At 44.0% G+C, this 17237-nt stretch overlaps 1 protein-coding gene across 1 annotated transcript; it reads right to left on the bottom strand.

The window, feature by feature from the left end:
* Positions 1–801: 801 nt before the first annotated feature.
* On the bottom strand, positions 802–3825 carry LOC147901443 (pentatricopeptide repeat-containing protein At2g33680-like). The gene is made up of 4 exons (XM_087376338.1): positions 3816–3825; positions 3500–3779; positions 3296–3372; positions 802–3212 (listed from the first exon to the last, which is right to left on the bottom strand). The coding sequence occupies exons 1-4, from the start codon at positions 3816–3818 to the stop codon at positions 1824–1826; spliced, it is 1749 nt and encodes a 582-aa protein (XP_087232464.1). The 5' UTR covers positions 3819–3825; the 3' UTR covers positions 802–1823.
* Positions 3826–17237: the final 13412 nt, after the last annotated feature.

Here is a 17237-nt window from a genome sequence, read left to right as displayed (position 1 = left end):
AGTTGGCCTGACCGACCAGGCTGGTCGGTCCAGCCAGACTGGCCGACTACCCCCCCTGGCCTGCCCTATAAAAGGGCCTCCTTCCCTTCATTTCCTCCATCACTTCTTGCAGCTCCTCAAGGCTCCAGCATACAGCCTGCTCCTGACCATCCCCTCAGAGCCCCCTCTCAGCTGCTCAGTTGGCTGCCCACACTCCCGCAGCAGATCTTGCCTCTTCAGGGCCCTTGCCTCCCCGCTCCAGGCCTCTGCCTCTTCGTTTCAGGCTTCTCCTGCCTCCGTGCTCTCAGGCTTCAGCTTTCTTGTGTTCCCCCCTTTTTCTCTGCTTCAGTTCAGCCTCACCAGCAGCTCCTGTTTTCTATCTTATTCAAGATATCTTGTATTTCAGTTGCTGCCCTGGTTTAAGGGCTGATTTACAGCAGATCAGTGGTGGTACATTTTGTTATCTCTAGTGTTCTCTGTGTGGCTCTATAATTTCAGTTTGTTTGCATCTTCCGCTGCCATTTTAATAATCCCGCCATCATTGTGCCTCTACCAGGCCATGTGATCACCTCCTATTATGGGTCCCTTGTGCTGGCTACTGCTTCGCCTTTTGCTGCTGCAGATCCATCCTAGCTCCGGGTACCTTCCATGTTCTTTGATGTGAGGTGCTGCCCATGTGGCAGCCCCCTCTCTTCTTTTTGTCTTGGGCACATCCTGCCCTAGGTCTCCCTTCCCCATGCTCTCTTCATATGGGGGCTTACAAATGGGGAGGTGACCTTTCCAACATGCACTCCATTTGTTGCATACTGTCTAATTACAAAACTCAAATATTATCCTCGTCTGAATACCGTCCACAATCATTCTGCAGGAACATTTGAAATAACAGGGCCATTAGCAAATCTAGAGACACTAGCATCACCAAGAGTTCCCATAAGCACACTTCCCTTGAAGATATGAATGCGGTTCACATCGCTGCTCTATCTTTGATATGAGCAGGCTGCATGACAGGCCTTACAAACCCAGAGATTCTTGACAACACATCCTTGGGTGTATTGATTAAGGCGCACACAGTAGCCAGCTTCTCACTCTGGCCATATAACCCATTTCTTGTTGCATCATTAGATAAGTCTTGTGGCAAATCTGGGACATACCCTTCCTGCCTAATTTTTATAAAAAGATTATTCTTTTTTGTGACGCTAGAAGACCACTTTTTTAATAGAAATATCTTCTAGCTTCACAATATATTCTTGCTTTGAGAATGTCATGTATCCTCTAAAAAAAGAATGAACAATCTGATCCATGTCAGTCCACCAACTGTGTCCTGGCATCTTCCACGCTTGTTCTTTCACTCTCATTTCCTCGACCTACTTCTCTTCCTCTTGCATGTGAGCCTCTGCATAGATGTTAGACATCAAAACATAAGCTGAAGCATACTTGTCATCCAGCTGCATTGCATGTTTGAAGGCCAATCTTCCAAGCACCACATTACCCCACTTTCGACAAGCACCCAACAATGTAAGCCACACCACAAGATCAGGACAGAAAGGCATCTTCTTTACCATCACTACTGCCTTGTCTAATTGGCCTGCGCGGCCAAGGAGATCAACCATGCTAGTGTAATGTTCAATACTCGGAGTGATGCTATATTCTTTGCTCATGGTTTCGAAGTACTTCTGGCCCCTATCCACTAGCCCTGTGTGACTGCATGCAGTAAGCACAATAGATAATGTGACCCTGTCTAATTTTATGCCTTCTCCTCTCATGCTCTCAAGCATATGGAAAACAATTTCACTTTCTCCTAGCTGTGCATATCCTGCGAGTAGTGCAGTCCAGGAGACTATGTCTCAAACTAGCAACTTATCAAATGCCTCCTGAGCTTCTGTAATTGAGCCATTCTGGGAATACATATCCACCAAGGTGTTGCCAGCAAAAAGATCTATTTCCATCTGCATCCTGGCAATGTCAGCATGTATTTTTCGGCCCTTGTCTATGGCACCTATGCTGCCACAAGCTTTCAAGCTGCAAACAAATGTGACAGCATCTGGAGAGACACCTTCCACTTGCATCTGTTCGAAACAGTACAGCACTTCCTCACCAAGTCCATGCTCAGCATATCCTGCAATTAGTGCATTCCAAGCAACTCCATTTCGAACGGGCAGCTTGTCAAAAGCTTCACATGCTTCTGCAAGTGAACCACATTTGGCATACATATCCACCAAGGTGCTGCCAACAAACAGCTCTTGTTGCAGCCCCTTTCTGGCTGTTTCGGCATGTATTTCCCGGCCCTGTTCTATGGCTCCTATGCTGCAACAAGCTTTAAGGCTGCCAATAAATGCGGCAGCATCTAGAGAGAGACCCTCCAGTTGCATTTGTTTGAAACAGTTCAGCGCTTCCTCACCAAGCCCATGCTCAGCATATCCTGTGATTAGTGCAGTCCACGATACTATGTCTCGAACTGGCAGCCTGGCAAACGCTTCCCTTGCTTCTGCAAGCAAGCCACATTTAGCATACATATCCACCAAGGTGTTGCCAACAAAATGGTCTCTTTCTAGCTCCATTCTGGCAATCTCGGCATGCATTTGTAGACCTCTTCCTGCATCTTTCAAATTAGAACAAGCCTTCAATATGGCCACAAATGTATACTTGCTTGGAACTACAGAATCCTTTTGCATTTTCTGGTAGAGCTTGAGGGCGTGCTGTGGGGAACCACATTCAATGTAAGCAATGATGAGCGAAGTCCACGAATAGACATTCCGATCAGCCAACTTGGTAAAAGCCTGCTGAGCATCACATATGCTTCCAACTTCAACCAACGTTGGGACGAGGTAATTCCCAAGAGATCTATGATCTTCCAGCCCATTTTTGCACATATAGGCATATAAGCGCCTGGTACACCGCAGATTTTTCCTTCTTCTGCACTTTAGTAAGATGCATGTAAGGTTCTCCACTGAAGGTAGCTCAGGCATCCGTTCCATAGACGTCAGTGCATCCTCTAAGCTGAGGGTTTCCCAGCCACTCTTCTCGCAAACTTCTTGTGGTATGGTCACGTTTACTTCAGACCTGAAGCCAGCCTGGCCACAGTCCTCCCCCAAGGTACGGCCTTGGGCCTTATGAGTGGATAATTTCCCCTTTTTCTCGAGCATGTCTTTAACCCAACCTGGATTGTTCCAGCCGTCTACCCATAGCCAGTCGTTCATAATCTTATGCTTGAAATCTGGTGATCTTGGGTTTGTCTGTGTCAAGAGCCTCGTCAGACTAGCCAATCTATAGCTTCACCTGTTCAAATCATTTCAGCCCAGACTCGTCGCAAACTTACTTTACTCTCTCGGTTGTCCCACCACTGGGAGGGATCTGTGAAGTACTCCTTCCATAAGCGTTCGGTCCTTGACCTACCTGCGAAGTATGACCACAACGAAATTTGAGTGTCAGAAAAGAACAGCAAGCTCGGAAATAGATCAGGTTCTATTTCAATTTTTTTCGAAAACGACTGTTGCAAAAAATAGACGGAGGACAGAAATACCTGAAGCCATGGGAGAGTTGAAGCTTGATTGCCTGCGCAGACGAGCTGCCATCCAGTGGGACTGTGGTTCTCCCCTCCGCAAAAGGATACGAACTTCAGCGAAGAGAGGGTTAAGGAGTTTCGTTGCGGTTGCGCGAGACGTATAACAGGGGTCTCTGTCAGATGAGAGGGTTAAATTGTTGGTCGTCATCGAAGGATGAACGTTTGGAAAAAGGGGAGGGCTTAGCATAAAGGAGAAATACAGGCTCTCGACCTCAAAGCTCGGAACGTCAAAATGCCCACCCGCTTCATGCGATCCATTTCCTGACTACTGCCCCATGCATATAGATTGCCCACGCCCATGGTGAGATGCATTTATTGCATCTTGGGCGCCCAAAGTGTGTAAACCACCTTAGAGGGCGGTCACATGCACAACGCTTTGGAGGGAGAACGAATCTTTTGTGGGTGAAATGCAAGTCACATGAAAACATAACTCCCTCATCGAAATTCAATGTTTGGAGGCGAAGGAGAGATAGCATCATGTTTGAGAGCATTGATGAGTGCCTCGAGTCCACCCTTCTCACACACTCAAACTCTCAACTAAAGAATGGAGTAAAACCCCCCTCTGTTGGACCTCCAAAGCTCCATTCTCCTGCTTTGGCCATCCCTTGCATCGATCGGTGTGCCCGTCAAAGCTTCCCTACATCTGTTTACATGTGCCCTGGTCCTCAGATACGCCTCACCTCTACAAACAGTAGTGCAGCTCCGTTCAGCTCTGTTCTTGGAGGTTAAGCGGGCTCCATGTGGCCGCGCTCTTAGTTGTTTATTAGCTATTTCAAAGCCACATGAGTTGCTGCAAGCAACTAATTTTCACGGATATTTCAAGTAGCACTTACGTCTTTCGTGAGCTCCTCCTACAACGGGATACCGATTCTATCCCTGAAGTCAATCTTGTGGTGTACTACTTTCTTCATGAAGGGAATGCCTAGCTCATAGTTTTGTGTATTGATGCCCAAGGCTATGATCTAGAGTGGCAATGTTCACAAATTAGTTTGAAGAAGGATACCAATCTCCCAAAACCATAGAGTTAATTTCAGCAATGACCGCATGCTTGTTCATGTGGCATATACAAGGTTTTCCACCACCTTCTAAATCAATCTCCTCCCTCTCAATCGATGGTCAATCAGTTGTGGCGTCTCGCAAATCAATTTTCGTTCTCTCGATTGATTTTCGTCCGTTACCTATGCGGTACCTAATCCATACGTCTCTCATGAATCCTTGTTTATTTTATGCTTGGAATATAATGGATTCACGTTTTCGATGTCCTAGCAGGGTACTATCTTTATAAGGGAATGCATCTTCACTATACACGAATCAATCATCTCTTCGACTATCCATGTCATAAGTAGATGTAGATCTTACCATCTGGGATGACATCTCAGAGCCTCCATGTGGTGTACTCCTACTTTCTTCATGAAGGGAACACCTAGCTCATAGTTTTGTGTATTGATGCCCAAGGCAATGATTTAGAGTCGCAATGTTCACACATTAGTTTGAAGAAGGATACCCATCTCCCAAAACCATAAAGTTAATTTCAGCAATGACTGCATGCTTGTTCATGTGGCATATACAAGGTTTTCCACCACCTTCTAAATCAATCTCCTCCCTCTCGATCGATAGTCAATCAGTTGTGGCGCTTTGCAAATCAATTTCTGTCCTCTCGATTGATTTTCGTCCATTGCCTATGTGGTACCTAATCCATACGTCTCTACGGTACCTAATCCATACATCTCTCATGAATCCATGTTTATTCTATTCTTGGAATCTAATGCATTCACATTTTCGATGTCCTAGCATGGTACCATCTTTATAAGGGAATGCATCTTCACTATCAACTATCTCTTTAACTGTCCATGTAATAAGTAGATGTAGATCTTACCATCTGGGATGACATTCTCAGAGCCTCCATGTGGTGTACTCCTACTTTATTCATGAAGGGAACACCTAGCTCATAGTTTTGTGTATTGATTCCCAAGGCAATGATCTAGAGTCTCAATGTTCACACATTGGTTCGAAGAAGGATACCCATCTCCCAAAACCATAGAGTTAATTTCAGCAATGACAACATGCTCGTTCATGTGGCATATACAGGGTTTTCCACCACCTTCTAAATCAATCTCCTCCATCTCGATCGATGGTCAATCAATTGTGGTGTTTCGCAAATCAATTTCCGTTCTCTCGATTGATTTTTGTCTGTTGCTTGTGCGGTACCTAATCCATATGTCTCTCATGAATCCTTGTTTATTTTATGCTTTGAATCTAATGGATTCACATTTTTGATGTCCTAGCAGGGTACCATCTTTATAAGGGAATGCATCTTCACTACACATGAATCAATCCTCTCTTTGATTGTCCCATGTAATAAGTAGATGTAGATCTTACTCTCTGGGATGACATCTCAGAGCCTCTGTATGATTCGGATACATTCTCTTTGTCGCTCTCATAACTTATGCTATATTCTTGTTATCATGTATGAAGATGGTGGCTAGTAATTTTAATTGCCAGCCCGGTGGAATCATAGCCATGATAGACGTGGCTGATGATAGCCACCACCATCGCGCAGTAATTCAGAAAAAGTAAATCATGAAGCCTAATCACCTCTAATCTTGCATTACGATGCACTCTAGTACTCTCCTAAGCATGCAAGCCCGATGATTGGTAATTTACTACACTCATAGTAATCATGCATGCAAGCCCGGAGGTGGTAACTGGAAGCTGAGTAATTGTGGGTCACTATGGTGGCTGGTAATTAACTGCCAGCCCAGTGGGTCGTAGTCGCCACCAAAGATGTGGCTGGGAATCTTAGATGCCACCACCTCTAATCATTAATTACCATGCAAGTCAGTATTGCCGCCTTGAATTAATCAAGATTTAGGCCAACCACCACGGTGGCTCTCACCTTGACAGTATGGTCCAGCTACAACCACCGCGGTGGCTCACCTTGACAGTGTAGTTAGGCCACAAACATCTATTCCATTCCCTTAATCATTTCTTATTCTATCCCTCTTGACCGTTTCGTTCTCCCTTGCAATCTCAAGCCTCCACCACTATTCCATTTCCTTCATTGTTTCATCTTCTATCCCTCTCAACCATTTCTTTCTCCCTTGCAATCGAACTGCAAACTCAAGTCATTTCCTTCACTATTTCATCTTCTATCCCTCTCAACCATTTCTATCTCCCTTGCACTCTTCCTGCAACTTCTATCCCCTCTCGCAATGGACCCTATACAGTCCGGGAGCTCCTCACACAATCTTTCCTCCCCCTCTGTAGCACATTGCGAGAGCCCCTCTCTCGCTCTTCAAAAGCCCAATTTGGATGCTCTCCAAAACTTCACCAGGTTGGTACAGGAGGTGAACGCCCTCAAGATCCAACGCATAACAAGGCCCCCGATTCTCACCCCCTTGAGGTCCACTCTAATGACCTAGTTGTGCCCAAAGCTCCCATGTTAGCTCCACTTCATGATCATAGTTGCCAAAACATGAGAATTATTGGCCCTATCATAAGAGAGATTTGGGTGTGAAGCTTAAAAAAATTCAAGGCTGGGTGGGTTGTGACTATGGGGACCTTCCTTGATCCTCACCAACAACATTGTCATGATTCCTATTGTCCCTTCTAGCTTCGTCTCTTGCTTATTAGGTTGAGCAGACAGCATGCAAATTTCTTGTGGTTGCTTAGGGTTTATGTTTTGCATGTAATTCTTTCACATAATTATATGCCACTTATAAGTCTTATTGTAAAGGCCATGTGAGATATGTACAAGCAACTAAAATTCATTTCATCTTAAGAATTTAAAAAATACATAAAGTAATGTACATGTTGCATACCAACATGACAAGCCAAGGTGTATTATTGGCTAGAAGTTTGGGCAACTAGCTAGCTTACTTGGTAACTGTAGAGATCCATGATTCACAATCAATTTTATTCCTTGCTCTTTTGCCCATAGGTATCTCTTGAACATTTCCCCTAATTCCGTTCAATTGCTTTTATTGAAATTTTAATTTGATTAGTCATAATCTCTAGTAGTTATTATTTCCATGCTAAAAAGTAATGTTAATGACCATTATAATTCCATGCAAAAAATGAAGAAAGGTTGGGATGAAAATTTGCAAGGTTGATAATATTTCAACTATGCAAATGGATATTTTACTACATATTTAAGGGGAGAATCTCCAAGAGATTGGAAATTTCCATGAGAATTTCTTTACTCCAAAGCACATGGCAAATATATTTTAGAAGAAGCATCTCCCAAAGAAAACCAATGAACACACACCTCAATCTCACATCCAAACATGTGACTAACCAAATCCCTCACATTGTCCATATGCCACTCATGATGTTCATGTGTTGTTCAATGCCATTAATGTCTTATCTCATCTCATATTATTTTAAATGTAAGTTAAAATGTGAATTTCCATATAAGCCAAGTAGTTGACTCTCCATGTTAGGAATTGTCTTTCAGTGATCCTCTTGCTGTCTCAAATGTTTCCTTTTCAATTTTTCTAGTAATCACCATATCGATTAAACTTGAAGGGAAAATTGTGGCCTTCCCGACTTTAGATCCACGTTTAATCATTTCTTCGTCCGTCCCCTCTATCGTCTATAAAAAATACAAAAGCTTGTGAGATTGATAGGTTATAGTTAAATATAATGTGTAAAAGAAAATTAAATTGTCATACTAGGATATACTGACAAAATATGAAGAGGGGAGAGGAGAAGAGTGGAGATGAGGAGAGAGGGCACAGCTAGAGAGCACACCACAAATGACTAACTGTACACTAGAATTAGTTGAAAAAATAGAATATATACAAACCCTTTTAGGGTTAGGGTTAGGGGATCTAACCCTTTCCTTTATAGCACTCTATAAGGTTAGTGCTATGCACATATGATCACATGATGGTGCTATGCACACATGATCACATGATGTTGAGCGTGAACTCTCAACACCTTCCCTCAAGATCAACATCATGAAGTAGGCCTTCCCTCAAGATGATGATTCTGGGGAATCGAAGAAGGACTGAGCATTACATTCCATCACACCCCTTTAATGGGAATGTCCTTCCTCTGCGTCAAACCAAGAGCTAGTCGGTGTTTCTCAAATAGCTCTTTAACGAGTGGTTTGGTAAAGATGTCTGCAACATTTTCTTTGCTATCACAATGCTGCAGTGTGATGTCACCAAGTAACACTCTTTCTCTGATGAAGTGCTCTCTGACATCAATGTGCTTTGTCCTGGAGTGATATACTGGATTTTTGGCCAATGCTTGAGCCGATTGATTATCACAGTATATTGTTGTTGGCTTTGACTCATCAAAGTAATCTGTTTCTGACAATAGTCTTCTGAGCCATATAGCCTCACATGCACCTGTAGTGAGGGCTCTATATTCTGCTTCAGTCGAAGACAAAGAAACAGTTGGCTGTTTGTTGGACAACCATAATATAGCACCTTGACCAAGGAAAAATGCATATCCTTGTGTCGATCTCCTGGTCTCATGATCTCCAGCATAGTCACTGTCACAGTATCCATGCAACCGTGGATGACTTCCTCTGTAGTCTATCCCAAACTGTCTTGTACCTCTGATGTATCTCAAGACTCTTTTGGCTGCATTCCAGTGAGACTGTTTTGGATTTGCCATAAACTGTGCTAGTGAGCTTACTGCATAACAAATATCAGGCCGTGTGATTGTCAGATATATAAGAGATCCAATGAGTTGCCTGTAGTATCTGTCATTGACTGTAGGCTTTTCTGAATCTTTAGTAAGTTTCAAACTCTGTTCCATGGGAGTGGCTGCAATCTTGCAATCTGCCATATGAAACTTCTTCAGGAGACTGTCAACATATTTGAGCTGACTCATGAATGTGCTATCTGAATCTCTCCAGAACTCAATTCCAAGACAATAGTGCATAAGTCCAAGATCTTTCATGTCGAACTCTGCAGATAAGTCTTGTTTTAGTTTTCTGATGAAGCTATCCTTGCTTCCTGTCACAATCAGATCATCTACGTACAAAAGTGCAATAGTAATATCTTCCCCTTGAACTTTGTAGTAGAGAGTATGATCTGCATTGGACTTCATGTATCCCAGATCAGCAAAATACTTGTCAATTCTGCTGTACCAACTTCTAGGTGCTTGCTTTAAGCCATAGAGACTTTTCTTGAGATGGCAAACCTTGTTCTCTTTTCCTAGTTTAACATAACCGGCTGGTTGTTGCATGTAGACTTCCTCGTCTAGATAACCATTGAGAAATGCATTCTTGACATCGAGCTGATACACATTCCATTGACTGAGTGTCGCTAGTGATATCAAGAACCGTATGGAATCCATCTTTGCTACTGGAGCATAAGTCTCATCATAATCTTGACCATATTGTTGTGCAAATCCTTTTGCAACTAATCTGGCTTTGTATCTCTGAATACTGCCATCTGGATTGTACTTCACTTTGTATACCCATTTGTTGGCTATGGCCTTCTTTCCTGGTGGAAGGTCACATAATTCCCAAGTGTTATTTTTATACAAAGCATCCATTTCTTCATTCATAGCAGTTTGCCATTCTGGCTTGTCTACTGCGTCTTCGAAGTACACTGGCTCTTATGTAGCCATGATGGTAGTCATAAGAGCATAGTTGGTGGTTTCCACCTGAATTACTTTGCCTTTCTGAGCATATGTCAATCTGGCTGGTGGTCTGCTTTCCCTAGTAGACCGTCTGAGCTGCTGTGGCGCTGCTTGGGGTGTTGCTGGCAATTCTTGCTCTTCTTCATCAACCTGTTCTGTAGATGACTGTGAAGTCGATGCTTCTATCTCCTGTGTAGGTGAGGTTTTCCATTCTGATTCCTCATCAAAGATTACATCTCTGGAGATAATGACTGTGCGGTTGATGGGATCATACAATTTGTATGCTTTGCTTTCTTCACTGTAGCCAACCATGATGCATTTGCGTGACTTCGCATCCAATTTCCTGCAATGATCATCATGTATGTGGGCATATGCTATGCAACCAAATATGCGGAGATGCCCAATGCGTGGCTTGTGTCCAGTGAATGCTTCATAAGGAGTCATACCTTGTATCGGTTCGGTAGGAAGCCGATTAAGCAAATAGTTAGCTGTAGCTATTGCTTCTGCCCAATATTGATTCGGAAGGTGCTTTTCACTAAGCATTGCTCTAGCACTGTCTGCTAAAGTCCCATTCTTCCTTTCAGCTCTTGCATTTTGCTGAGGAGTATCTGCACATGTGAATTGTCTTCGAATGCCGTGATTTTTGCAAAAGTTCATGAATGCTGAAGACATGTATTCACCTCCTCTGTCTGATCTCATGACCTTGATCTTTCTGCCTGTTTGGTTTTCTACCATGGCTTTGAATTCTTGAAATCTGGCAAACACTTCAGATTTCTCTTTCAGAAAGTAGACCCAACAATATCTGCTGTAGTCGTCGATGAAGGTCAAGTAATAAAGTGAACCATTGATGCTGCGGGTCTGGGCATAACCCCATACATCTGTATGAATCAAATCAAGAATACCTCGTGCACGAGAGGTACTTCTGACAAAGTTGGTTCGCTTTTGTTTGCCGAAGCAGCATGCTTCATAAACTTTTCCAAGAAACTGTAGCTTCGGAATCCCAATTGCCATATTCTGATTCCTTAGATCTAACAAGTACTTGAAATTGAAATGACCATATCTCTTGTGCCATTTTGCAGATAGGGGCATCTGTTGCATTTGAGCTGACATGGCATGCTTATCTGGTACTGTAGCTAGCATCCTGTATAAGCGTCCTTCCTTGACACCTTTTGCTACTAGTTGACCTCTTTTGGATTTGTCTCTGATAGTGCATTCATCACCGTTGAAGATGACTTTGTAGTTGTGCTCCGTCATTTGACCTACTGACAAAAGATTCTTGCTGAGCTTCGGAACATAGAGCACATCTTTGACTAATCCTTTTGTACCAGTGAAATTGTTCATAGGGATAACACCTGTCCCTTGAACCGGATTCGGTGTATTGTCTGCTGTGTAGATGACATTCTTTTGACCTTCTAATGGCTTCATTTCTGTGAACCATTCCTAATGATTTGTCATATGAGATGATGCACCGCTGTCGATGTACCAAGGATCCTGTTCCACTTGGTCGACTTGATAGCTGAAATCCTCTTTGGGATTGAAATCAGTGTTGTCTAGGTGCATTGTATCAGTCTGATGCAATTCCTCACTTGCAGGAAACATATTTCCATGTTCATTTGCAAAATGACTGTGACTAGAATTTCCACCACGATGATTTCCTCTTCCTCGAGAATTCCCTCGATTACTGCTGGATTGACCACCTTGGTCATACTGCTTCTTGCGGCAATCTCTTTCATAGTGTCCAAACTTGTGACAGTAGTTGCACTGGATGTTTGACACATTGGTGGATGCATTCCCTCGTCCTTGAAATCTTCCTCGGTTGGAATGATTTCCTCTTTGCTGATTTTGATGTTGCTGAGGATGATGCTGATGCTGATGCTGATTTTGATTTTGTTGATGATGACCACTTTTCTGATATGATCTACCTCTGTTTCTGCCTTTGCCTCTGCTTCTGTCTGAAGCTGTGAATGCCTGATCATTAGAATGACCTTTACGTGCTTGAATGGCCTGAGTCCTGAGTTCTTCACCAAGTAGAACTGACTGAAGTTCTTCCAGTGTTGGAATTTGCCATTGGGATGGCAATACTCTGGACTAGATTCTCATATCCTTCTCCTAGTCCATTCAGGATTACTTGAACCATTTCTGCGGGATTCATAGTCTCTCCTGCTACTGCAAATTGATTGTTGTAGTCTTTGATGCGGAGTACATAAGCATGACCGGTTTCATTGCTATTGCGAAAACTCTGGTTGATCTGGTTTCTCAGGGTGAGAATCCTAGATGTGTTCTTGGACTCGTAGAGAGCTGCAAACATATCCCATGCTTCTTTTGATGTCTTAACTGTGTTGAGCTATCCTAGCATGACATCTTGCACATTCTGCTTGATCAGGTGATAGGCATACTTGTCTTTCTTATCCCATTCTGCTTGAGCTCGGGCAATGGCAGGATCTGCTACTGGTGCGAAAACTGTTTGTTGTAGATGTAGATCCCGTTGCTGGTGCTGTGACAATAGATGGAGTAGAGCTACTGGTGGCTGGATCAGCCAATGGTCTAGGTATAGATCCATCGACATACTCCCATTTGTCCTGAAGCACAAGAATGGTCTCCATTCGGTATTTCCATGTACCGTAATTGGAGTTGTCTAACTTAGCAGATGCCTCCAGATTGAGGTTGCTAGTCGACATGGTGCAAACAATGTACTCAAAAAGTGTCCTGGAAAACTCTGTATGAATCAACTGCAAATACACTGAAGATGCCAAGTGAAATCTCTGTACCGTCGATGAAGATAGAACTGCAGTAAATAAGATCTGACCTGTGTTACAAGGCTTGTGGCAATGATGCTGGGAATAGCCAAGAGGCTTTACAAGGCTGAAATGATGTGCACGATGCCATGAGATAGCCAAATAGGCTTTACAATGGTGGCATGTGTGTGTGAAATCAAATGATATCTGCCCACTGAAGCAATCTGCAATGCCTCTGAACTCTGAAGTCTGCTCACTGAACTAATGAACGTAAGGTTCCAGGTAATGTAATGATGTGAAATCGGATGTGAGCGTATGGACTGACTCCGAGTAGGTACTAGTCGGGAATTTCGGGCATGGCTTAGATTGGCAACTTGGGGAAATTCAAAGCGTCCCCTCTATGGCGATCTAGTCTACTCTGATCTAGATCTAAACCAACCGTCGATCGATGAAAGAGCAGCAAATAATTCCTTTTCTTTTGTTCTTTTTAAGTGCTGGGTCAGATGCGTCGATGTAGAGGCAAATGTGCGTGAAGGAAGTGGTTTTGTCGGCGAGGCACAAATGTGAGTGTAACTTGTGCCGAAATGTGCGCGTGATGTGACGAACGCATAGAGCACGAAAAACCGAGCGACTTTCCTTTTTGGAGCACCCTCAAATTCTTCGTGGATCAAGAGATACGACTTGATCTAGGTGGAGGGGCAAAAGGAGTGCAAATGGTGCTCAATGATGATGTGTCACTGTGAGTCACATGCAGTGATGATGTGGCACTGTGCTTAGCAAGAGGTGTGCCAGTGAAGCTCTGTGCTGAGGTGGCAGGAGTGTGCACATGCAGTGTGTGCACAGTGTGCCTGGCAAGGGACTGTGCCTGCAGGGGACAGTGCTGAGGTGGCACTGTTGATGTGGCAGAGGTGACGTGTCACTGATGATGTGGCAGGTGACGTGGCTGATGATGTGTCATTGATGACATGGCAAGTGACGTGGCTAATGATGTGTCATTGATGATGTGGTAGGTGACGTGGCTGATGATGTGTCACTGATGCGTGGCCTGGTGACGTGTGCTGATGATGTGTCACTGATGACGTGGCCTGGTGACGTGTGCTGTTGACTTGGCCTGGTGATGTGGCCTGATGATGTGGCCTGGTGATGTGGCCTTTTGACGTGGCTACCGGTACTGACGTGGCAGAGCTGACGTGGGATGACGTGGCAATGGTGACGTGTCAGTGTCGGTGATGACGTGTCCTGCTGAGCTGGGCTGCTGATGTGGCAGGTGGATAGGATGATGACGTGGCTCTGATGGTGACGTGGCAGATGAGGGTGATGTGTCACTTGATCAACTGGATGACATGGCAAGTGGATAAGTGCCACATGTCGCTCAATGGAAAGTCGAAATCTTTTGAAGATTCTGACGGAATCTTCGGGATTCCGTCGTCTTCTCCGTTGATGGAGGTGGCCGTCGAGCCCGTTGGTTGTGTGCTGCGTTGAAGTGAATTGGAGGAGCCGCCGTCGAGGGAGCTCCGCCGCTCTGCAGTTGGTTATGGAGCTGGCTCATGAGGCGTGGGCGCTCTTGGAGATCCGATCGATGGAGGCGCTCGTTGGAGGCGGCTTTGAGAGCGTTGACATAGGAGCTTGGAGTCGGCTTTGGACCTGGCTGAGGCGCAATTGGTATCGTTGCCGTCAGCGAAGAGGTGGAAAGCTTGTCGGAAGGGCTTTGAAGGTACGTCTCGTTGGAGCATCGACCGTGAGCCCGCCGTTTGGGCTACTGGAAGCCCATCGATTGAAGAAGCCTCGGAGGTTTACTATGGAGCATGGGCTTCTCTCAGTCGTGGCTATTGATGATGGAAGCTAGTCGATGAACCGTAGGCCATTGCTGCTATGCTGGCCCATCATTGTTGAGCTCGTGGGAGAGATCAGATGCACGAGTTAATGGCGCAGAGTCGTAGGAGCTACTCGTCGCTCGTAGGTCCTTACTGAGCACGGTCGTTGATGCATGCATTACGTGCTGGAAATGCCATCGAGGGCGTTGCTGTGGAAGAGCCGTATGGCACTAGAGATTGTTGGCGGTTGAAGACGGTGGAGCAGACCGTGAAGGAGCGCGTTGCTCGTTGGAGAGGCTTGGAGGTCCGTCAGGAGACACGACACTATAGCTTGGAAGGCCTTGCAAAGGCTTTCGGTTTCTGAGAAGAACTCGGCCGTTCATATGAGCTTTAGGAGGCCGTGAGCTGCCAAGCTAAGGTCATTGGAGCTTGAAGGTGCGCCTTGAAGGAGAACTAAGACCGTAGAAGCTTGCTGTTGAGGTCTCCTTGGAGGCTTGATCTCTCTGGCTGGAGTTCTTCCACAAGCTTGTTGTAGAACAGTTGGAGGACTTTCTTTTTCTCTCAACTCAAGAAACACTCAAATAAACTCTCTCAAATGACAGAAATCTCTCAAGAACAAATGACGGAAATTTCTTTCAATGGACGGAAATTCTCTCAACGGAAGTGAAGGGAAAAATCTCATAGTCACTCAAGAGAACTCTCAATCTCACAATCTCTCTCACTCTCTCAAGAATCTCAATGTCTCAGCGGAAAAGACAAGGAAGCTCTGATACCATGACAAAATATGAAGAGGGGAGAGGAGAAGAGTGGAGATGAGGAGAGAGGGCACAGCTAGAGAGCACACCAAAATGACTAACTGTACACTAGAATTAGTTGAAAAAATAGAATATATACAAACCCTTTTAGGGTTAGGGTTAGGGGATCTAACCCTTTCCTTTATAGCACTCTATAAGGTTAGTGCTATGCACATATGATCACGTGATGGTGCTATGCACACATGATCACATGATGTTGAGCGTGAACTCTCAACATATACGTCCATGATTTCTTTGCATAATCTTGTGAGCCATGAATATCATCCATGTTATCATCTGTGATCATCTCTACATCATTGCATGCATCCTCTTTGTCATTATTTGCATACTCTTTATCTTGGGAGCCATCAAGATCATCCATGTCATCATCTCCAATCCTCTTATGTTCCATCTCTTTCTCATTAGCCAATAGTTAGATCAGCTTGCAAGTAAAAGTGTGCCATGCAAGCCGTTCTTTCAATAATATTAGTGGAATATCCTTTTTTGAGAAGATCTTTGAAAAGTATCCCATCCATAATAAGGTGACCTCCCAATTAGGGGGTTACAAGTATTCCAACATAGTAATCAAAAGACTTTCACTTTTTGCTGGACATTCATAGATTTGTGAGTGCACATGATGATGAGAGGACCTATGGATTTCTTTCTCCTCTAGCATAAGATGCAAACTCTTGGAAGTCCCCCTTATGTTATGTTGTAGGGAGTGGTCATGATATGCACTCTGCATGCATAAGAGGAATGATTTGAGACATTGGATCTTTAATCCACATTCTCTCTTGCTTATCTTGGTTGCATACACACCATTGTAGATCTTGAAATCAAAGGCATAAACGTTCTCCAAAGTGCTATGCATCTCTTCCTTGTTTTCTTTATTGACAAAAATGACAATATTGCAAATTCCAACTCTACTAATGGTGGTATAGTATTCTACCAATAAATTGGTGAATATCATTGGAAGAAACCTCATCAATAAAGAATACTTGGTGTGTATCCCAACTTGTTTCATCAAGTAAAAAGTCCTCATCTGAAAAGCCCCTGTACACTACAACCTTTCCAAATTCTAAAGTGATGTTCACATTGAATTGAAAGCCATGGTTGACATCATCCCTTGATATTCTCATTTTATGCTCATTCGCAAGCTTCTCAACATACTCAATCACATGTGGTGGGATTCGGGCTCTCATGAATGAGGTGACTACTTGAAACCCATCTTCCTAATTCTTCATCCACTTATGTGCCCATGCCTTTTCCTTAGCTGTGGATAAAGTGGCTATATGCTTCACAATACTAGGGTCAATATTGCATTGACCAACATGGATATCTTAATCTGTGAGAAAATATCTAATTGCACTATCCACTACATATTTCACCTGTACATTGATGCACTCCTCCATGCAATGATCTTTGTCCTTCTTGCCAACCATTCTTCAATTGAGGAGTTTCTCTGCTACCATTGTTACATAGCTATCCGACAAACCCGTTGCTTGGATTAAATGCGTGTCAGAGTTACTATTTTGCTGACCTAACAACCGTTGACCCGTGGCTTTAGAGCTATTCCACTGATCCTTGCTATCTGGCTACTCCGCTGCCAGCATGGAGAGCCCACCCCCATGCCCGTGGTCATATTCATATCTCGCCATTCATCGTGTTATGCCTATCATGCCGCCCATCACTATTTTTATTCTGTCGCCCATTGCTATTTTTATTTTGCTGATCATTGCGATACACCTTT

Source organism: Dipteris shenzhenensis, chromosome 6 (assembly GCF_047967505.1).
Source record: "Dipteris shenzhenensis isolate YYH24624 ecotype China chromosome 6, Dip_SZ_1.0, whole genome shotgun sequence".
In the NCBI taxonomy this organism is placed as follows: domain Eukaryota; kingdom Viridiplantae; phylum Streptophyta; class Polypodiopsida; order Gleicheniales; family Dipteridaceae; genus Dipteris; species Dipteris shenzhenensis.
This window is presented reverse-complemented; position numbering and strand designations above follow the sequence as displayed.